We start from the raw sequence: 15,659 nt of genomic DNA, 5'->3' as shown, positions 1-15,659 counted from the left end.
CAATACAATACAATACAATACAATACACAGAACAGAAGAAATCCTCAATACAGTATAAAAATTGATGATATCACATAATATGATTTGGATTTGTTTAGTCCTGGAGACCTCATCCATCAAGCTGCATCCCCTGTTTGGCCATTCCACAGCTGAAACAGCGCTGGGTCAACCAGTCTGATGAAAGGACCCCTCTACCCCACAAATCCTGTGATCCTCCATCAGGGATGACTTTACCTTAGGCAGGCAAAACAACATGGCATGCAGATTTCAGTATTCCAGTATTTTTTATGATCTGCAAGTACATTATGAATCTAAAGTATGCACATTTTGAATATGCAAGGCAACTATATGTATTTGACCCATTGATTTTAGATGGCCTAAATTTGCCAATACTTAAGAGACAGGATTGAAAAATGTGTAACAGAAAAGTTTTAAGGAGAAGTATAACATTAAAATGAATACACTGCATCAGACCATACATCTCCATTTTGCTCTTGAATTTCCTTTTGCTACAAGTTTCTGCTCATGCAGTCCTTTGAAAGCCACATGTTTAGAACTAAAAAAGATGTGTTCAGGTAATTAAGATAAAAGAAAACAGGTGTTTCAGTGTGGAGGACTGTGCACAACTACCATAATTATTTAGCAACTTGGCTTCCACTCATCCACTTATGCATTTCATAGTGTCATTTGCACTTGTCTGCACAGTACAGAGTCATTGTGAGCCAAAACAACCAAGACTGGAAGGGGGCTTCAAGCTGATTGTACAAGCAGGAATGATTTACTATTGTTTATTAACCTTAGCAGCTAAAATGTGGGAGGAAATGTGAGTACCCAGAGAAAAGCCATGTGAGACCTCCACAGTCAGTGGCTAGGCCAGATTTCAGCTAAGGGTTCAGATGTTGTCAGGGAGCAGTGCTAATGAATGTACCACTGTGTTGACTTTGAAATATGACAGACACCATGCAAAATAAACATCAGCACTCTTGCAGTTCACTGAGACAGACAAAAGTTGGGTGATTTCCCAGATAAAAATAAAATACATTTAATTGTACTAAAATATACTTTAATATCATAAAGTACATTTCTAGCACATTATTGTTTTTGTTTGCTAAAAATAAGTGCAAAGAAAATAATACAAATGTACTAATTAAAAGCACATTTGTACTGCAGTAGTACTTAATTTAAATGCACTAATTTGCACTAATATTTAAATTGATATTAAGTGTACTCAGACAAAATATATTACCCCTAAAATATATAGAAATGTGTTTTTAGTGCATTACATACTGTAATACTGTGCTATGTATACTTTAAATATAATACCAATTTTGGCCAACTTTCATACACTATTATCAAGTTCATTTCTATTGAATTTCAAAAAAATACACTAGACCTGGACTAATTACAAATATATTTTTACCTGAGTAGTACTTTAGTTTACCTAAAGTAAGTGGACTAATTAGCACTAATACTTAAGTTGATATTTAGTGCATTCAGCTATTCCTTGAAAATAAAAAGATGTGTATTGTTAGTGTTACTTAATAATATGATTTAGAATTTTAAATTGAAGTTCAACTTTAGTGGATTTTCATATCCTACTATCAGGTCCCATTTTTTAATAGATGAAATGTACTAATTACAAGTATATTAACAACTTCCATAATATTACAGTGTATAGCACACTAATTGCCACTTATACCTAAGCTGGTATGGATTGTATTCAAATAAAGTATATCACCTGAAAAATACACAGAAATGGTTTATTAGTTCATTACTGTAGTAATTTAACATCTTAATTAAAGAAAGCAACTTATCCTTTAATAGGAAAAATCAGTAATCGGGCAGGTGAAAAGCTGTTCATTGTATCTTTAATTACTCCTCTGCAAAATGCCTTAGAGAGAGCATTCTTCAAAAGCTTTCTGTTAGAGTATGATCAGAATGATCAGAGAAACAAAGGATACATGTTCACTGGTTTACACACAAATGATCAAAATAAAATAAAATAAATTTTATTATATCATTATTCTCGTCATACCTTTTGGGTTAATTCACCACCCTTGAAATTTCTGTGTATGTAACAACTGTCCACTCTCATTGCCCACAGGACAACTGCTGATTTCTTAGTCATCTTTCAGTACATTTTGTTGTTCACTTGACCTTTATCTGATTTCTTGATACGCCTGAACAGGCTTCGGACTATTATCTATTAATCCTTTATGTTCTTTCTTTAAGCTATATGCTATATTTTAATATGGAAAACATATCAAAACACTATCATTAGAACACTCTAGACAAGAACAGGCCATTCAGCCCAACAAAGCTTGCCAGTCCTATCCACTTATTTCCTCCAAGAAAACATGAAGTCGAGCTTTGAAAGTCCCTAATGTCTTACTGTCTACCACACTACTTGGTAGCTTATTCCAAGTGTCTATCGTTCTTTGCGTAATTTATCCTTAACAGGTTTCCAAGTGTGTCCCCGTGTTCTTGATGAACTCATTTTAAAATAACAGTCTCTGTCCACTGTACTAATTCCCTTCATAATTTTAAACACTTTAATCATGTCACCTCTTAATCTTCTTTTGCTTAAACTGTATATTCTCAGCTCTTTTAATCTTTCCTCATAATTCACCCCCTGTAGTCCTGGAATCGGCCTAGTCGCTCTTCTCTGGACCTTTTCTAGCGCTGCTATGTCCTTTTTGTAGCCTGGAGACCAAAACTGCACATAGTACTCAAGATGAGGCCTCACCTTTGCATTATAAAGGTTGAGCATAACCTCCTTGGACTTGTACTTCACACATCTTGCTATATATCCTATCCTAGCTTCTGTTAGCCTTCTTAATTGCTTCTGAACACTGTCGGGAAGTTGATAGCGTAGAGTCCACTATGACTCCTAAATCCTTCTCATAAATTGTACTCTCGATTTTCCGACCGCCTATTGTGTATTCAAACCAAACATTTTTACTTCCTATGTGTAATACTTTATATTTACTGACATTAAATTTCATCTGTCACAAATCTGCCCAAGCCTGTATGCTATCCCAGTCCTTCTGTAATGATATAAATTAGTGACCTGTTTTTGCTGCCAATTATCCATCCATTATCCTATCCGCTACATCCTAACTACAGGATCATGGGGGTCTGCTGGAGCCAATCCCAGCTAACACAGAGCACAAGGCAGGAAACAAACCCTGGGCAGGGCTGCCAATTAACTTCTTTTGAATTCATTTTAATTGACTTGCTATTGAAGACTCATACCACTCAATTGTTTCTTTTTCTTAATTAGCAGCCAAACAATAATGAGATACAAAATGAGCCAAAACAGGACCAGCAAACTGTGACCATCATACAATGGAAAACAGAAAATCCACAATTTTGGAAATGTCTGCTATTGCACAATGAGAGCAGCAACAAGCCATGGAATTAAAGAATGGGTTTAATTAACTACAAGACTCAGCGCCTCATTTAAGGAACAGGTTGGAGTGAAATTGGTTGGAGTTTGAGGCCCTGACTTAGTTGGTCTTCTGCTGGCTCACTCACTTCACATTTCACTTCTGTTTGGGTGCCATTTAAGGAAACAAAGAAATTCAGAGGAACGATAAAGAAATTCAGGGAAACTGTTTTATAAAACCAAGTCAATTAAAATTAATTCAAAAGAAGTTAATTAGCAACAAAAACACATCACTAATTAGGAAAAGGATTAGAATGAAAACCAGCAGCCACTGCGGCCCTCCAGGACTGGAGTTGGGCACCCCTGACTTAATGGATTAAGACATTTACTTTTGCTACACAATATGTTTTCAAGGCCATGTTAGCAAAGCAGTTCTGAAAAACTACATGAAGTGTATTAATGATTAAAATAACTAAATTTTGTACACTATAAACCAATACAAAATACTGAAAATGTAATCTTTTCTTCTAAAGTATGTTTTGATCAGTTTAAAAAAGATATAAAACAGTTAATTTCCTTCATTTTAACAGATCTTTTCTTTTGTAAAAAAACAAACAAACAAAAAAAAAAAACGTGTTTTTAAACAGTACTTACAATTTGTGCTTCTTTTTACATAACTGAATTTGGATGAACACAAAGAATAATTTGCAGTACATGCTTTTTTAGAACACATAAACCAGTATTTATTGGTATATGACAGGGCAATCTTAAAATATATTTTTTAAAGTATTACATTTGTTGTCATTAAAAAAAAGATGTACTCCAAAGCACATTCATTTCACATTTGACAGCTATCAAAAATATGTAAACAGTTGTTACATCTCAAATAACACAAAATTCACTATTATACCACTTAGCAAAATAAGATTTATTTAGTTCATTTGTTAACTTACCTAACAACCTGCTCACTGTAATAGCCTCTATTGATGTCCCATTGCATGGAATTAATAGACACCTAATAGCCATGCCAATTAGAAAGCAGTATTTTTTGTTCAATAATTACAGTAGTCTAAAATTACATGTTTTGAATGATACTTGTATTTTCCATCAGAGCATCACACTGATCTTAAATTGTAGTCAATGCATTGACATTGTTTTTCTTTAACAGGATTGTTCTGTACAACATATGTTTTCAAGGACCATTTGTAGAAAGTTTTGCAGACATGTGGCATTCTCACAGTCTGCTGTCTTTTAAGGACATTCTTCTGGTGGCATCTTAATTTTAGCTGTTGCTAATCAAGTTTTTTCATCTTTTACCAGTGGCATAATGTATCAACTTCTGGCTGATTGATGTCTAAAATTAAATTACAAATTTAGAACTTTAGAACAATCTAGACAAGAACAGGCCATTCAGTTCAACAAAGCTCGCCAGTCCTATGCACTTAATTCTTCTAAAAAACATCAAGGCTAGATTTTGAAAATCCATAAAGTCTACACTATTTGGTAGTTTATTCCAAGTGTCTAAGGCTATCTGTGTAAAGAAAATCTTCCTAATGTTTGTGCGAAATTTGCCCTTCACATGTTTTCAACTGTGTCCCTGTGTTTTTGATTAACTCATTTTAAAATAACAGTCTCAATCCAAATTCCCTTCATAATTTTAAACACTTCAATTATTACACCTTTTAATTTTCTTTTGCTTAAACTGAAAATTCTCAGTTATTTTAATCTTTCTTCATAATTCATCCCCTGTAGCCCTGGAATCAGCCTAATCACTATTCTCTTGACCTTTTCTAGCACTGCTATGTTCTTTTTGTTGCCTGGGGACCAAAATTGCACATGGTACTCACCAGTGCATTTTAAACCTCCTTGGTCTTATACTCCACACATCATGCTGTATACCTTAAAAATTGTATTTGCCTTCTTAATGGCTTCTGAATACTGTCAGGAAGTTGATAGCGTAGAGACCACTATGACTCTTAATTCCTTCTCATAAGGTGTACAGTCATGGCCAAAAGTTTTGAGAATGACACAACTATTGGTTTTCAAAGTTTGCTGCTTCAGTGTTTTTAGATCTTTTTGTCAGATGTTTCTATGGTTTATTGAAGTATAATTACAAGAATTTCATAAGTTTCGAAAGGGTTTTATTAACAGTTACATAATGTTTATGCAAATCAATATTTGTCAAATGTTGGCCCTTCTTTTTCAAGACCTCTTCAATTCACCCTAGCATGCTTTTAGTCATCTTTGGGACCAAATCCTGACTAATGGTAGTTCGTTCTTGTATAGTCAATGCTTGAAGTTTGTCAGAATTTGTGGGTTTTTGTTTGTCCACCTGCCTCTTGAGGATTGACCTCAATGGGATTGAGGTCTGTAGAGTTTCCTGACCATGGACCCAAAATTTTCATGTTTTGTTCCCTGAGCCACTTAGTTATCACTTTTGCCTTATGGGACCAAACTGTTCTTGGAATGGTTGGAAGAAGTTGATCTTGGAGGATGTTTTGGTACCATTCTTTATTCATGGCTGTGCTCTTAGGCAAAATTGTGAATGAGCCCACTCACTTGGCTGAGAAGCTACCCCACACATGAATGGTCTCAGGATGCTTTACTGTTTGTATGACACAGGACTGATGGTAGCACTCAACTTTTCTTCTCTGGACAATTTCCCATGATTTTCAGACCTCCCATTATGTATTCAGATGTAACATTTTTACTTTCACTGTGTATTACTTTACATTTATTGACATTAAATTTCATCTGCCACAAATCTGCCCCAGTGCCCCACCCTCGTATGCTGTCCAAGTCCTTCTGTAATGATTCAATGGATTTCAGATTTTCTGCTAATCCACTTATCTTGGTATCATCTGCAAACTTAAACATCTTGCTACTTATCTTCCTACCTAAATCATTTATATACTAAAAGCAGCTGCTCTACAACTGACCCCCATGGGACAGCACTCTTAACATCAGCCAACTCTGAGAAAGTTGCACCCATCTACAAAAATCACCCTGAACACAAACTTCTTTTAGTTTGATGCCTTACCTCTCATGTGGCACCTTATCAAATGTGTAATAGGCAATCTTAGAAAGTTAATGCTTTAACTTAAGTTAAATTCATATTAGTGCTTTCTTAGTCATAGCCATAGACAATGGTATAGCCTTTTAAACCCTGTAAGCTAATAAGAGATAGAACTTTCCTGCTATACCTAAGATACAGCGTGTTAATTGAGTTAGTTATTGTTTAGTATAGGTACCAGTGGACAAGGACTTAAAAGACCCATTTCAGAATAGAAATGGGATAGGCATACAGTTTTCTGACCATTTTGATATGGTTCAGAAATATTTTGAAATGATTTTACTGACTAACAAAACTTAAAGAAATGAAACAAGAATTTTGAGCTTTATACAGAAATTTTCTTAGCAAGAACATTTCTTTTCTTTGCTATATCAATTTTTCTCTATTTAGAGAAATTTACTTTGAGTTTTTACTATAGCTTTTAAAAATAAAGATATTTTGTCTGTAGAATCATTCTGATGTGTTAGGCTTTTGCTGAACCCCATTTTGTATGCTAGAACTGATGAACTTTGCTAATTTTGGGAAAATGCAACTACAAAATGTTTTCAGAAAGTCAACATAAATAATATATGTTCCACTTTGATCATACCATTTTTTGCTTCATTATAGAATCCCAACATGTTAGTAAAATATGACCTCCCTCTTCTGAACCGATGCTGAATGTTCAGAAAAAGCCCTGTACTTGCCATATGCTGCTCATTCATATCCTTAGTAATTTCTTTCATTAATTTTCCTGTAATACACGTTAAGCCTATAGTTGCTTGGATCTGCCCAGTCACCCTTTTTATATAATAGGATAATATTTGCACTTTCCAGTCCTTTGGAATTTCCCCAGTGCACAGTAACTTCCTAAAAATATGTGTCAAGGGTTTATATATACACTTACTAACCTCCTTAAGAACGTGGGGTATAAATTATTTGGTCCTAGAGATTTGTTTGATTTCAGCCTATTTAATCTAAACAGTACTTCTACAATTTCTAAATCCCTCAGTGCCTCCTTAGTCATTCCTTTTACCACCGGGAGATTATCTATTTCTTAACTTGTGAAGACCACAGAAAACTTTGAGTTTAGAGCATCCGCTATTTCACTATATTTTTTAATTCCCCTTAGCTACTCCTAATGCACTTCATCTCCTCCTTAGCTGTTTTTCACTACTAAAAACCTGAAAGAATATCTTTGGGTCATCTTTCACCTTATCTGGTATATTTCTCTCTGTCTTTCAGCCTTCCTAATACCCTTCTTAAAGGTTGCCCTCATATTCTCATACTCCATACGATTCACAGCCCACTGCAGGGCACACACACACCCACCAGGGACAATTTAGAATCACCAATGCACCTAAACCTGCATGTCTTGGACTGTGGGAGGAAACCAGAGGAAACCCACGCAGACACGGGGAGAACATGCAAACTCCACACAGGGAGGACCCGGGAAGTGAACCCAGGTCTCCTAACTGCAAGGCAACAGTGCTATCCACTGCGCCACCATGGTAAGTACTTGTTCTGCATTACATGTAAAACATTTTTAAATCTTTTTCACTGCTCCTTGACTGTCTCCACACTTAAAAGCTTATCCCAGTCTGTTCTCCTTAGACATTGCAGCATCTGCTCAAAATTTGCTCTGCCAAAGTTAAACTTAATAGTTTTACAGTTTGCACCCTCACTCTTCCAAAACACAAAGAATTATATTATATTATGGTCATTTGACCCCAGTGGTTCAATCTATTTTATAGACTCATTTCTGTCCTGATTATTACAAAGTACTGTACCCTGATAGGCATTACCATTCACTGTCACAGTCACTGATTACCTGCTTCTCTTGTTCCCCACTATTTGCAAGATTAGCCCAGTTAATATTCAGGTAGTTAATATCTCCCATGACTATAATATCCCCCTATAAAGTTATTTATGTAAAACTATTACTAAAAAGATGTGCATTGAAATTATTATCTGCATTGGGTGGTCTATAACACACTCCTAAAATAAGATCTCTTTCTATAATAATTTATGTCCTCACTAAGATGGGACTCATCATCCAACTGAAGAGGACTTGAATGTTATGACAGATGAACTGTTTTGATTGTTATTTGGCCCTTAGTTAAAAAGCATTAACTGCAGAGCACTTTGTTGCACTTACATACACTTCTTTGCAGAGACCCAGTAAAAAGTAAACTAAGTGTTCTTCCATCCTTCTATATAAAAGCGGTCGGGATTGTCCTTCCGTCCCGTGAATGCTACGCAGGCGCGAAGTTTCACACGCCCCGTCCATTTTGCAATGCACGATGGGATTTGTAGTTTCATTTTTCCAGGTAAAAGATGATTTTCTACTCCAGACTGTGCAATATCTTCTTCTTTCTTACTATATAAAAGCGGTCAGTATTGCCCTTCCGTCCTGTGAGTGGAAAGCGTAGCGGTATTCCGCTTATCACAGACTTACTACTTGCAGCTTGCAGTACGAAGAGCGACCTCAATATAGAAAAAAAGTTTAAATTTCATCACAAAAATAACAGAAACTATAAGTATTAAAGTAATACCGCTCAAATGCAATATAACCAAATTAATGAGTTTGTATAAAATATCAAATTGATCTACATATTGAATTGCCTTAAGAAGTGGTCAACTTAAAAGTCGGTCGCCTTAAAAGGTGGGTCAGCCTAGTAATATACTAAAAATGTGCTCTTTCTACATTTGAAATATGTCACAAATATCTTTTCAATGTATTATGCTCACATTTTAATTGAAATATAAATCTATTTCCTCCAAATTTTATGTATTAACAAAATACATTTATGCAGTGGAAACAAAGTACTTCTATGAAAGTACAGAAATAATAAAAGATGTACTTAAGCATATTTAAGCACATCTTAACAGTGTCTCAGAATAGCACACTGAAGTACGCTTAGTTGTATTTAAGTAGATATTTAGTTACACTAATGATATACCATTAGCACATTAAATACAAAGTGCTTGAAAATAGCAAACTTATGATATAATATGGAAGTATACTAAGTGCACTTCAGTGTATTTTACTGCACTTTTTTAACCTGGGTTGCATTATAAACTTCCCATGAATTTGTATCAAGAGTGTACTGTCTGTCCATTTCTGTTGTGCCGGCTATGCCGACAATTTCCCATTACAACATTTCTGTTTTTCTGAACCAATATTCCACATTAAAGTGCTAATTAGTATGGATGATCTGTTAAGTGTTACACCAGACTAAAGAAGTAAGTTAAATGCTTATCTCACTAGTAAAGATCTCTAACATGATCATTTAAGATACTGTCTAATTCAGCAGACAAAAGAGACAATAAATAAGTATATTTATGTGACATCTTTTAAATAACAGAGAAAGGGACTCGTTTTATGTTACCCAGCTGGAAGGCATGCAAAACTAAAAAAAATCACATAAAAATATGCAATGTTCTATAAATATGTTATACTTTGGAATAAAGTACAGTTTTCATGTTCTATTTGTTTCTGCATACATTTTTGTCTATGCACTCTTGTTATTATTTCCATCACAGTACAACGAAATGTAAGATAAGTCTACAGCTTTACTTTATCTTTTTTTCACAAATATCCACCAATATAAAATATTACAAAATAGGAAAGAACTTAGATATAGAAAGGAGAACTCAAGATACCTCAAGACCTGGTCTGCACTCTTTTTTGGAGAAGACTGGATATACAGTACATCACCAAGGTTTATTCCTCAGAAGAGAGGCCAGGTACACCAGAAAGATGGGTGAGTAAGACAGAGAATCACTCCTCTCAGTTACATAGCCACAAAAGAGTATAAATAAAGTCCAAATCACAGGGAGTACAATACATTTGACTTATTTGTTAAAAATGTCTTCCTGGAAGTGTACTCCATGCATTTCTGAAAGAAAAATGCTTTAGAGAAGGACTGAAAGTTGCTGCAGACCCAATGAAATTAACAACAATAAATATAAATAGTATTCCTAGATTTTCAAATATATTTACCTACATTCAGCTGCACTGTATAACTTTAAAATTTATTTGGGATTTGCTTAAGTACAAACTCACATATCCATTGCTCAGGGTTCAAATCATGTGTCTGGTTGCTGTTTTTGTGGACTCTGCACATTCTCCCCATGTCTACGGGGACTTCTTTCCGGGTACTCCAGTTTCTCCTCAAATATCCTAAAGATGTGCATATTAGGTTTACAGGAAACTCATATACAGACAAGTATATGAGTGGGCCATTTGACTGATTGTGCATCCAGTTTTAGGCCCTGGTCTAGCTTATTTTTTTAGCAGAATCCCCTGGTCTAGTTTACCTTTTTAGCAGAATCTGTGTTGGCACTGGGAAGCCCTAAAGTGGATTAAGTAGGTCTGAGAAAGTTATAATATGTTATGCAACTTGCCCTGAAAATCAGTTTCGGGTGAAATCTTGATCTTGTCTGTCTTTATAATTTTTTACTCAACCAATAACCCCTAGATGAGTAAATAGGTTTGAAACACATACAGTGGAACCTTGGTTCACATAAAACTCGGTTCAAGACCAAAAAGTTTGCCAAACATTGGGGGATGGTTTGCGTGTATGTACTGCCTGCCTTCTGCCGAAGGGGGGGGCGGGGTACAGCTGAGAGAGAAAGAGAGAGAGAGCGAGCCGCTCCCTGTTCATTGTTCTCAGTCAGACGTGCATGCTTTACCTGCACTCTCTTTGTGCTCTACAGTATTTCGTGTGCTTTTGCAGTTAACTATGGCTTCTAAGCAAGTGAAGAGTGGTGAGAAGAAAGTTTTAAAGAAAATTGAAATCAAAGTAAAGAAAGAAATTATTGAAAAGTTTGAGCATTACTTTTCTCTTTTTTCAAATGTTCGCTTTTTTCCCTGTGCTTAAAACTCATTAAAGTGTTTACAGATGGAGTTGTTCATAGCGTGATTAGTTGCAATGTTACTTTTCTCTTTTTTCAAATGTTCCTTTTTTCCCGCTGTGCTTAAAACTCATTTTAAAAAAAGTGTTTACAGCGATCGGGCTGTAAGGCTATTAGCATGAACTTCTGAAATGTTTTTTGGTTGCTTGTGGTTGGTTTTTAAATTAAAGTTTGGATTTGGTCAAATGTTCCCTTCTGTTCAGAGAGAGATAGAGAGAGAGAGAGAGAGCGCGAGCGAGAGAGTGAGTGTGTGCTGCTTACAGAGGGGGGGAGGGGGTGTTTGCGCTTCAGAGAGAGAAAGCGAGCGCGTGCTGCTGACGGTGTGTGTGTGTGTGCTACAGAGAAAGAGACAGCACGAGCGAGCGCATGCCGCTGACAAAGTGGGGGGCTGACAGTGGGGTGGTGTGCTACAGAGAGAGATAGAGCGCGAGCGAGCCTGCTCGTGTAGCTGAGCAGGGAGCCTGGGTGTGTTGTGTCAGTGTTATTCAATGTTTTTACATTAGTTTACTATTACACAGTGCATTCTATGATGTAATTAACTATACAGTATTTGTGATTAATATTTACATATATTTACATATTTACATACAGTTCGTACGGTCTGGAACGGATTAATTGTATTTACATACAATCCTATGGGGGGAAATCGAGGTTCCACTGTATATGTATAATATCTGAATACCAAATTACGTTTTTATAACTTATATAGATAACTTCCCTATGATCCTGTACTAGATTAAGCAGGTTTTGTTGGAATCTTAAAAATTATAAATCAGTAAAATGAACTCCAAATATGATATAATAATGCTCTCTTGCAATGCATTTTCTAAAATGACATATTCTTCAATCCACCTATCTATTTTCTAACATAGTTGCACAAAGTTGTGTTTACTATTGTGTTACTACTGAGTACAAGAAGGAGGTAGCTATAGATGCGATACCAGTGCAACACATGGGGGCAGTTGCTAGCACTACAGTGGTGTGAAAAACTATTTGCCCCCTTCCTGATTTCTTATTCTTTTGCATTTTTGTCACACAAAATGTTTCTGATCATCAAACACATTTAACCATTAGTCAAATATAACACAAGTAAACACAAAATGCAGTTTTAAATGATGGTTTTATTATTTAGGGAGAAAAAATATCCAAACCTACATGGTCCTGTGTGAAAAAGTAATTGCCCCCTTGTTAAAAAATAACATAACTGTGGTGTATCACACCTGAGTTCAAATTCCATAGCCACCCCCAGGCCTGATTACTGCCACACCTGTTTCAATCAAGAAATCACGTAAATAGGAGCTGCCTGACACAGAGAAGTAGACCAAAAGCACCTCAAAAGCTAGACATCATGCCAAGATCCAAAGAAATTCAGGAACAAATGAGAACAGAAGTAATTGAGATCTATAAGTCTGGTAAAGGTTATAAAGCCATTTCTAAAGCTTTGGGACTCCAGCAAACCACAGTGAGAGTCATTATCCACAAATGGCAAAAACATGGAACAGTGGTGAACCTTCCCAGGAGTGGCCGGCCTACCAAAATTACCCCAAGAGCGCAGAGACGACTCATCCGAGAGGTCACAAAAGACCCCAGGACAACGTCTAAAGAACTGCAGGCCTCACTTGCCTCAATTAAGGTCAGTGTTCACGACTCCACCATAAGAAAGAGACTGGGCAAAAACGGCCTGCATGGCAGATTTCCAAGAAGCAAACCACTGTTAAGCAAAAGAACATTAGGGCTCGTCTCAATTTTGCTAAGAAACATCTCAATGATTGCCAAGACTTTTGGGAAAATACCTTGTGGACTGAAGAGACAAAAGTTGAACTTTTTGGAAGGCAAATGTCCCGTTACATCTGGCGTAAAAGGAACACAGCATTTCAGAAAAAGAACATCATACCAACAGTAAAATATGGTGGTGGTAGTGTGATGGTCTGGGGTTGTTTTGCTGCTTCAGGACCTGGAAGGCTTGCTGTGATAGATGGAACCATGAATTCTACTGTCTACCAAAAAATCCTGAACGAGAATGTCCGGCCATCTGTTCGTCAACTCAAGCTGAAGCGATCTTGGGTGCTGCAACAGGACAATGACCCAAAACACACCAGCAAATCCACCTCTGAATGGCTGAAGAAAAACAAAATGAAGACTTTGGAGTGGCCTAGTCAAAGTCCTGACCTGAATCCAATTGAGATGCTATGGCATGACCTTAAAAAGGCGGTTCATGTTAGAAAACTCTCAAATAAAGCTGAATTACAACATTTCTGCAAAGATGAGTAGGCCAAAACTCCTCCAGAGCGCTGTAAAAGACTCATTGCAAGTTATCGCAAACGCTTGATTGCATTTATTGCTGCTAAGGGTGGCCCAACCAGTTATTAGGTTCAGGGGGCAATAACTTTTTCACACAGGGCCATGTAGGTTTGGATTTTTTTTCTCCCTAAATAATAAAACCATCATTTAAAAATTGCATTTTGTGTTTACTTGTGTTATATTTGACTAATGGTTAAATGTGTTTGATAATCAGAAACATTTTGTGTGACAAACATGCAAAAGAATAAGAAATCAGGAAGGGGGCAAATAGTTTTTCACACCACTGTATGACATGACACTTATGGGTGTTACTTAACCAGTTCTTTTTGTATTTGGGATGTCAGCAGAAAGATGTATCTGTCACAAATGTGGTGAGAAAATGTCCAAATGGATAGTGAGCAGGTCAGGACATTAACCACTGTCTTATCAAGTCATTTTTACTATGCAGAGTTTGCTGCTGTTTTACATATATTCATAAATGTATTTAAATAAATATATTGTTACGGTTACTGTATAAATATACTGTACATGTTGTTTTATATAAACATATATATTAATTTATTTATATAAACACACTTTTCAATAGATTTTACAAAGAATTTGAAACTAAAAAAATGAAAAGAATATAGCATTACATGTTAAATGTCTAGTAAGCTGAAGTACAATTATTAGATATTTTATGCATATTAAAGTTAGATGCTCTTTCAGATCAATTAACTTTATTCTTTTGTCACTAAACTATGGCATCTTTACTAATTTATTCTGTACCCAAATCAAATTCTGGCATCTGTTCTCAGGTAGATTTAGTTTCTGTGTCTTACCAGGAAGCAGCAGCTTTTGTGTTACTCTCTTCTGTCTCCATTAGATTTTGTACTTTTTAATACATTCCTTTTGCAAATAGCAATAAAACTGTTCTTCTTTGAATGGAGAAACTTGGCTGAATCTTCAGCTCCAGCTGCAGAAGATATACATACAAGTTCTAAGTTTCCCTTGGTAAATGTACTTTTTAAATTTGCTCAGTTTCCTGATTTTGCTTCTTGCTTGTTTCTCAGACTTAGACCACTTCCTTTGCTATTTCAGTGTAAACCTACTGCATTGCGGGGGAAATGAACATCCTGTTTTGCACAGAAAAGTAGGTGTATAGTCACATATATAATGGTGTGCTTTTATGATGATACAGTTAAGTGGGGTTTGTAGATATTCATCATAAAGCCAGAGAAGCTCCAAGTTCAAGTTTCACTTCAACTTTAGTATTAAGTTATAATTGAAATGAAAAATAAAAGTGAAGTGCATGTTCTTGGTAGCCTGATGTACCTGCAAATAAGTTAAAGTACAAACAGGAAGTACAAGTAGCTTATTAAAATGAGTACCTTTAAAAATGTACATCAATCAATCAGTCAAGCATCTGTATTTACAACGGTATATTTTGCCAAATATGAGGTATAATAATGCATATCAATGTGTTAAATTATCAGGTACCTTTAGGAAATCTTTATAGCAGGCTGTGGAACCTTGAATCTAAGGAACTACATGAGAAATGTAACTGTTATACTAAATTGTAGTGTCACAACTGGACTCTTATCTTAAAAAATAAAGTCTAAGAAAATGTAATTCTGATTTTCCCCTCGGTCACAACACTGAAACAGCCTTAACACCTACAGTGCATCCGGAAAGTGTTCACAGCGCATCACTTTTTCCACATTTTGTTATGTTGCAGCCCTATTCAAAAATGGATTAAATTCATTTTTTCCTCAGAATTCTACACACAACACCCCATAATGACAACGTGGGTCTGACGATAATTTGGGGTTGACTTATAATCATTAGTTAAATCTTCACTATAAACTTAGTGAAGTGTATAGCGGTTGCTATTGCTACGAAGCAGTGGGGCAATCCTAGCCATTTATTGATGTAACTTAGTAAGAGCATCCATCCTGTTGATATCTGATGAGGAAATTTCGCAGACCTTTACTGGCTACATTACCTATTGGTAAAGGG

The 15,659-nt window shown here is 35.8% G+C and overlaps 1 protein-coding gene across 1 annotated transcript in view; it reads right to left on the bottom strand.

The window, feature by feature from the left end:
* arhgef3l (Rho guanine nucleotide exchange factor (GEF) 3, like) overlaps positions 1 to 14,689 on the bottom strand; it is a 285,898-nt gene extending 271,209 nt beyond the window's left edge. Inside the window, exon 1 of the mRNA XM_039774983.1 lies at positions 14,483 to 14,689. Within this exon, the coding sequence (XP_039630917.1) occupies positions 14,483 to 14,523 (41 nt within the window). The 5' untranslated portion in view covers positions 14,524 to 14,689. The remainder of the gene's footprint in view (positions 1 to 14,482) is intronic.
* Positions 14,690 to 15,659: the final 970 nt, after the last annotated feature.

The sequence above is a fragment of the Polypterus senegalus genome, chromosome 13 (assembly GCF_016835505.1).
Source record: "Polypterus senegalus isolate Bchr_013 chromosome 13, ASM1683550v1, whole genome shotgun sequence".
NCBI lineage: Eukaryota > Metazoa > Chordata > Cladistia > Polypteriformes > Polypteridae > Polypterus > Polypterus senegalus.
Note: the sequence above shows the minus strand (reverse complement) of the source record. Positions and strands in the feature narration are given on the sequence as shown.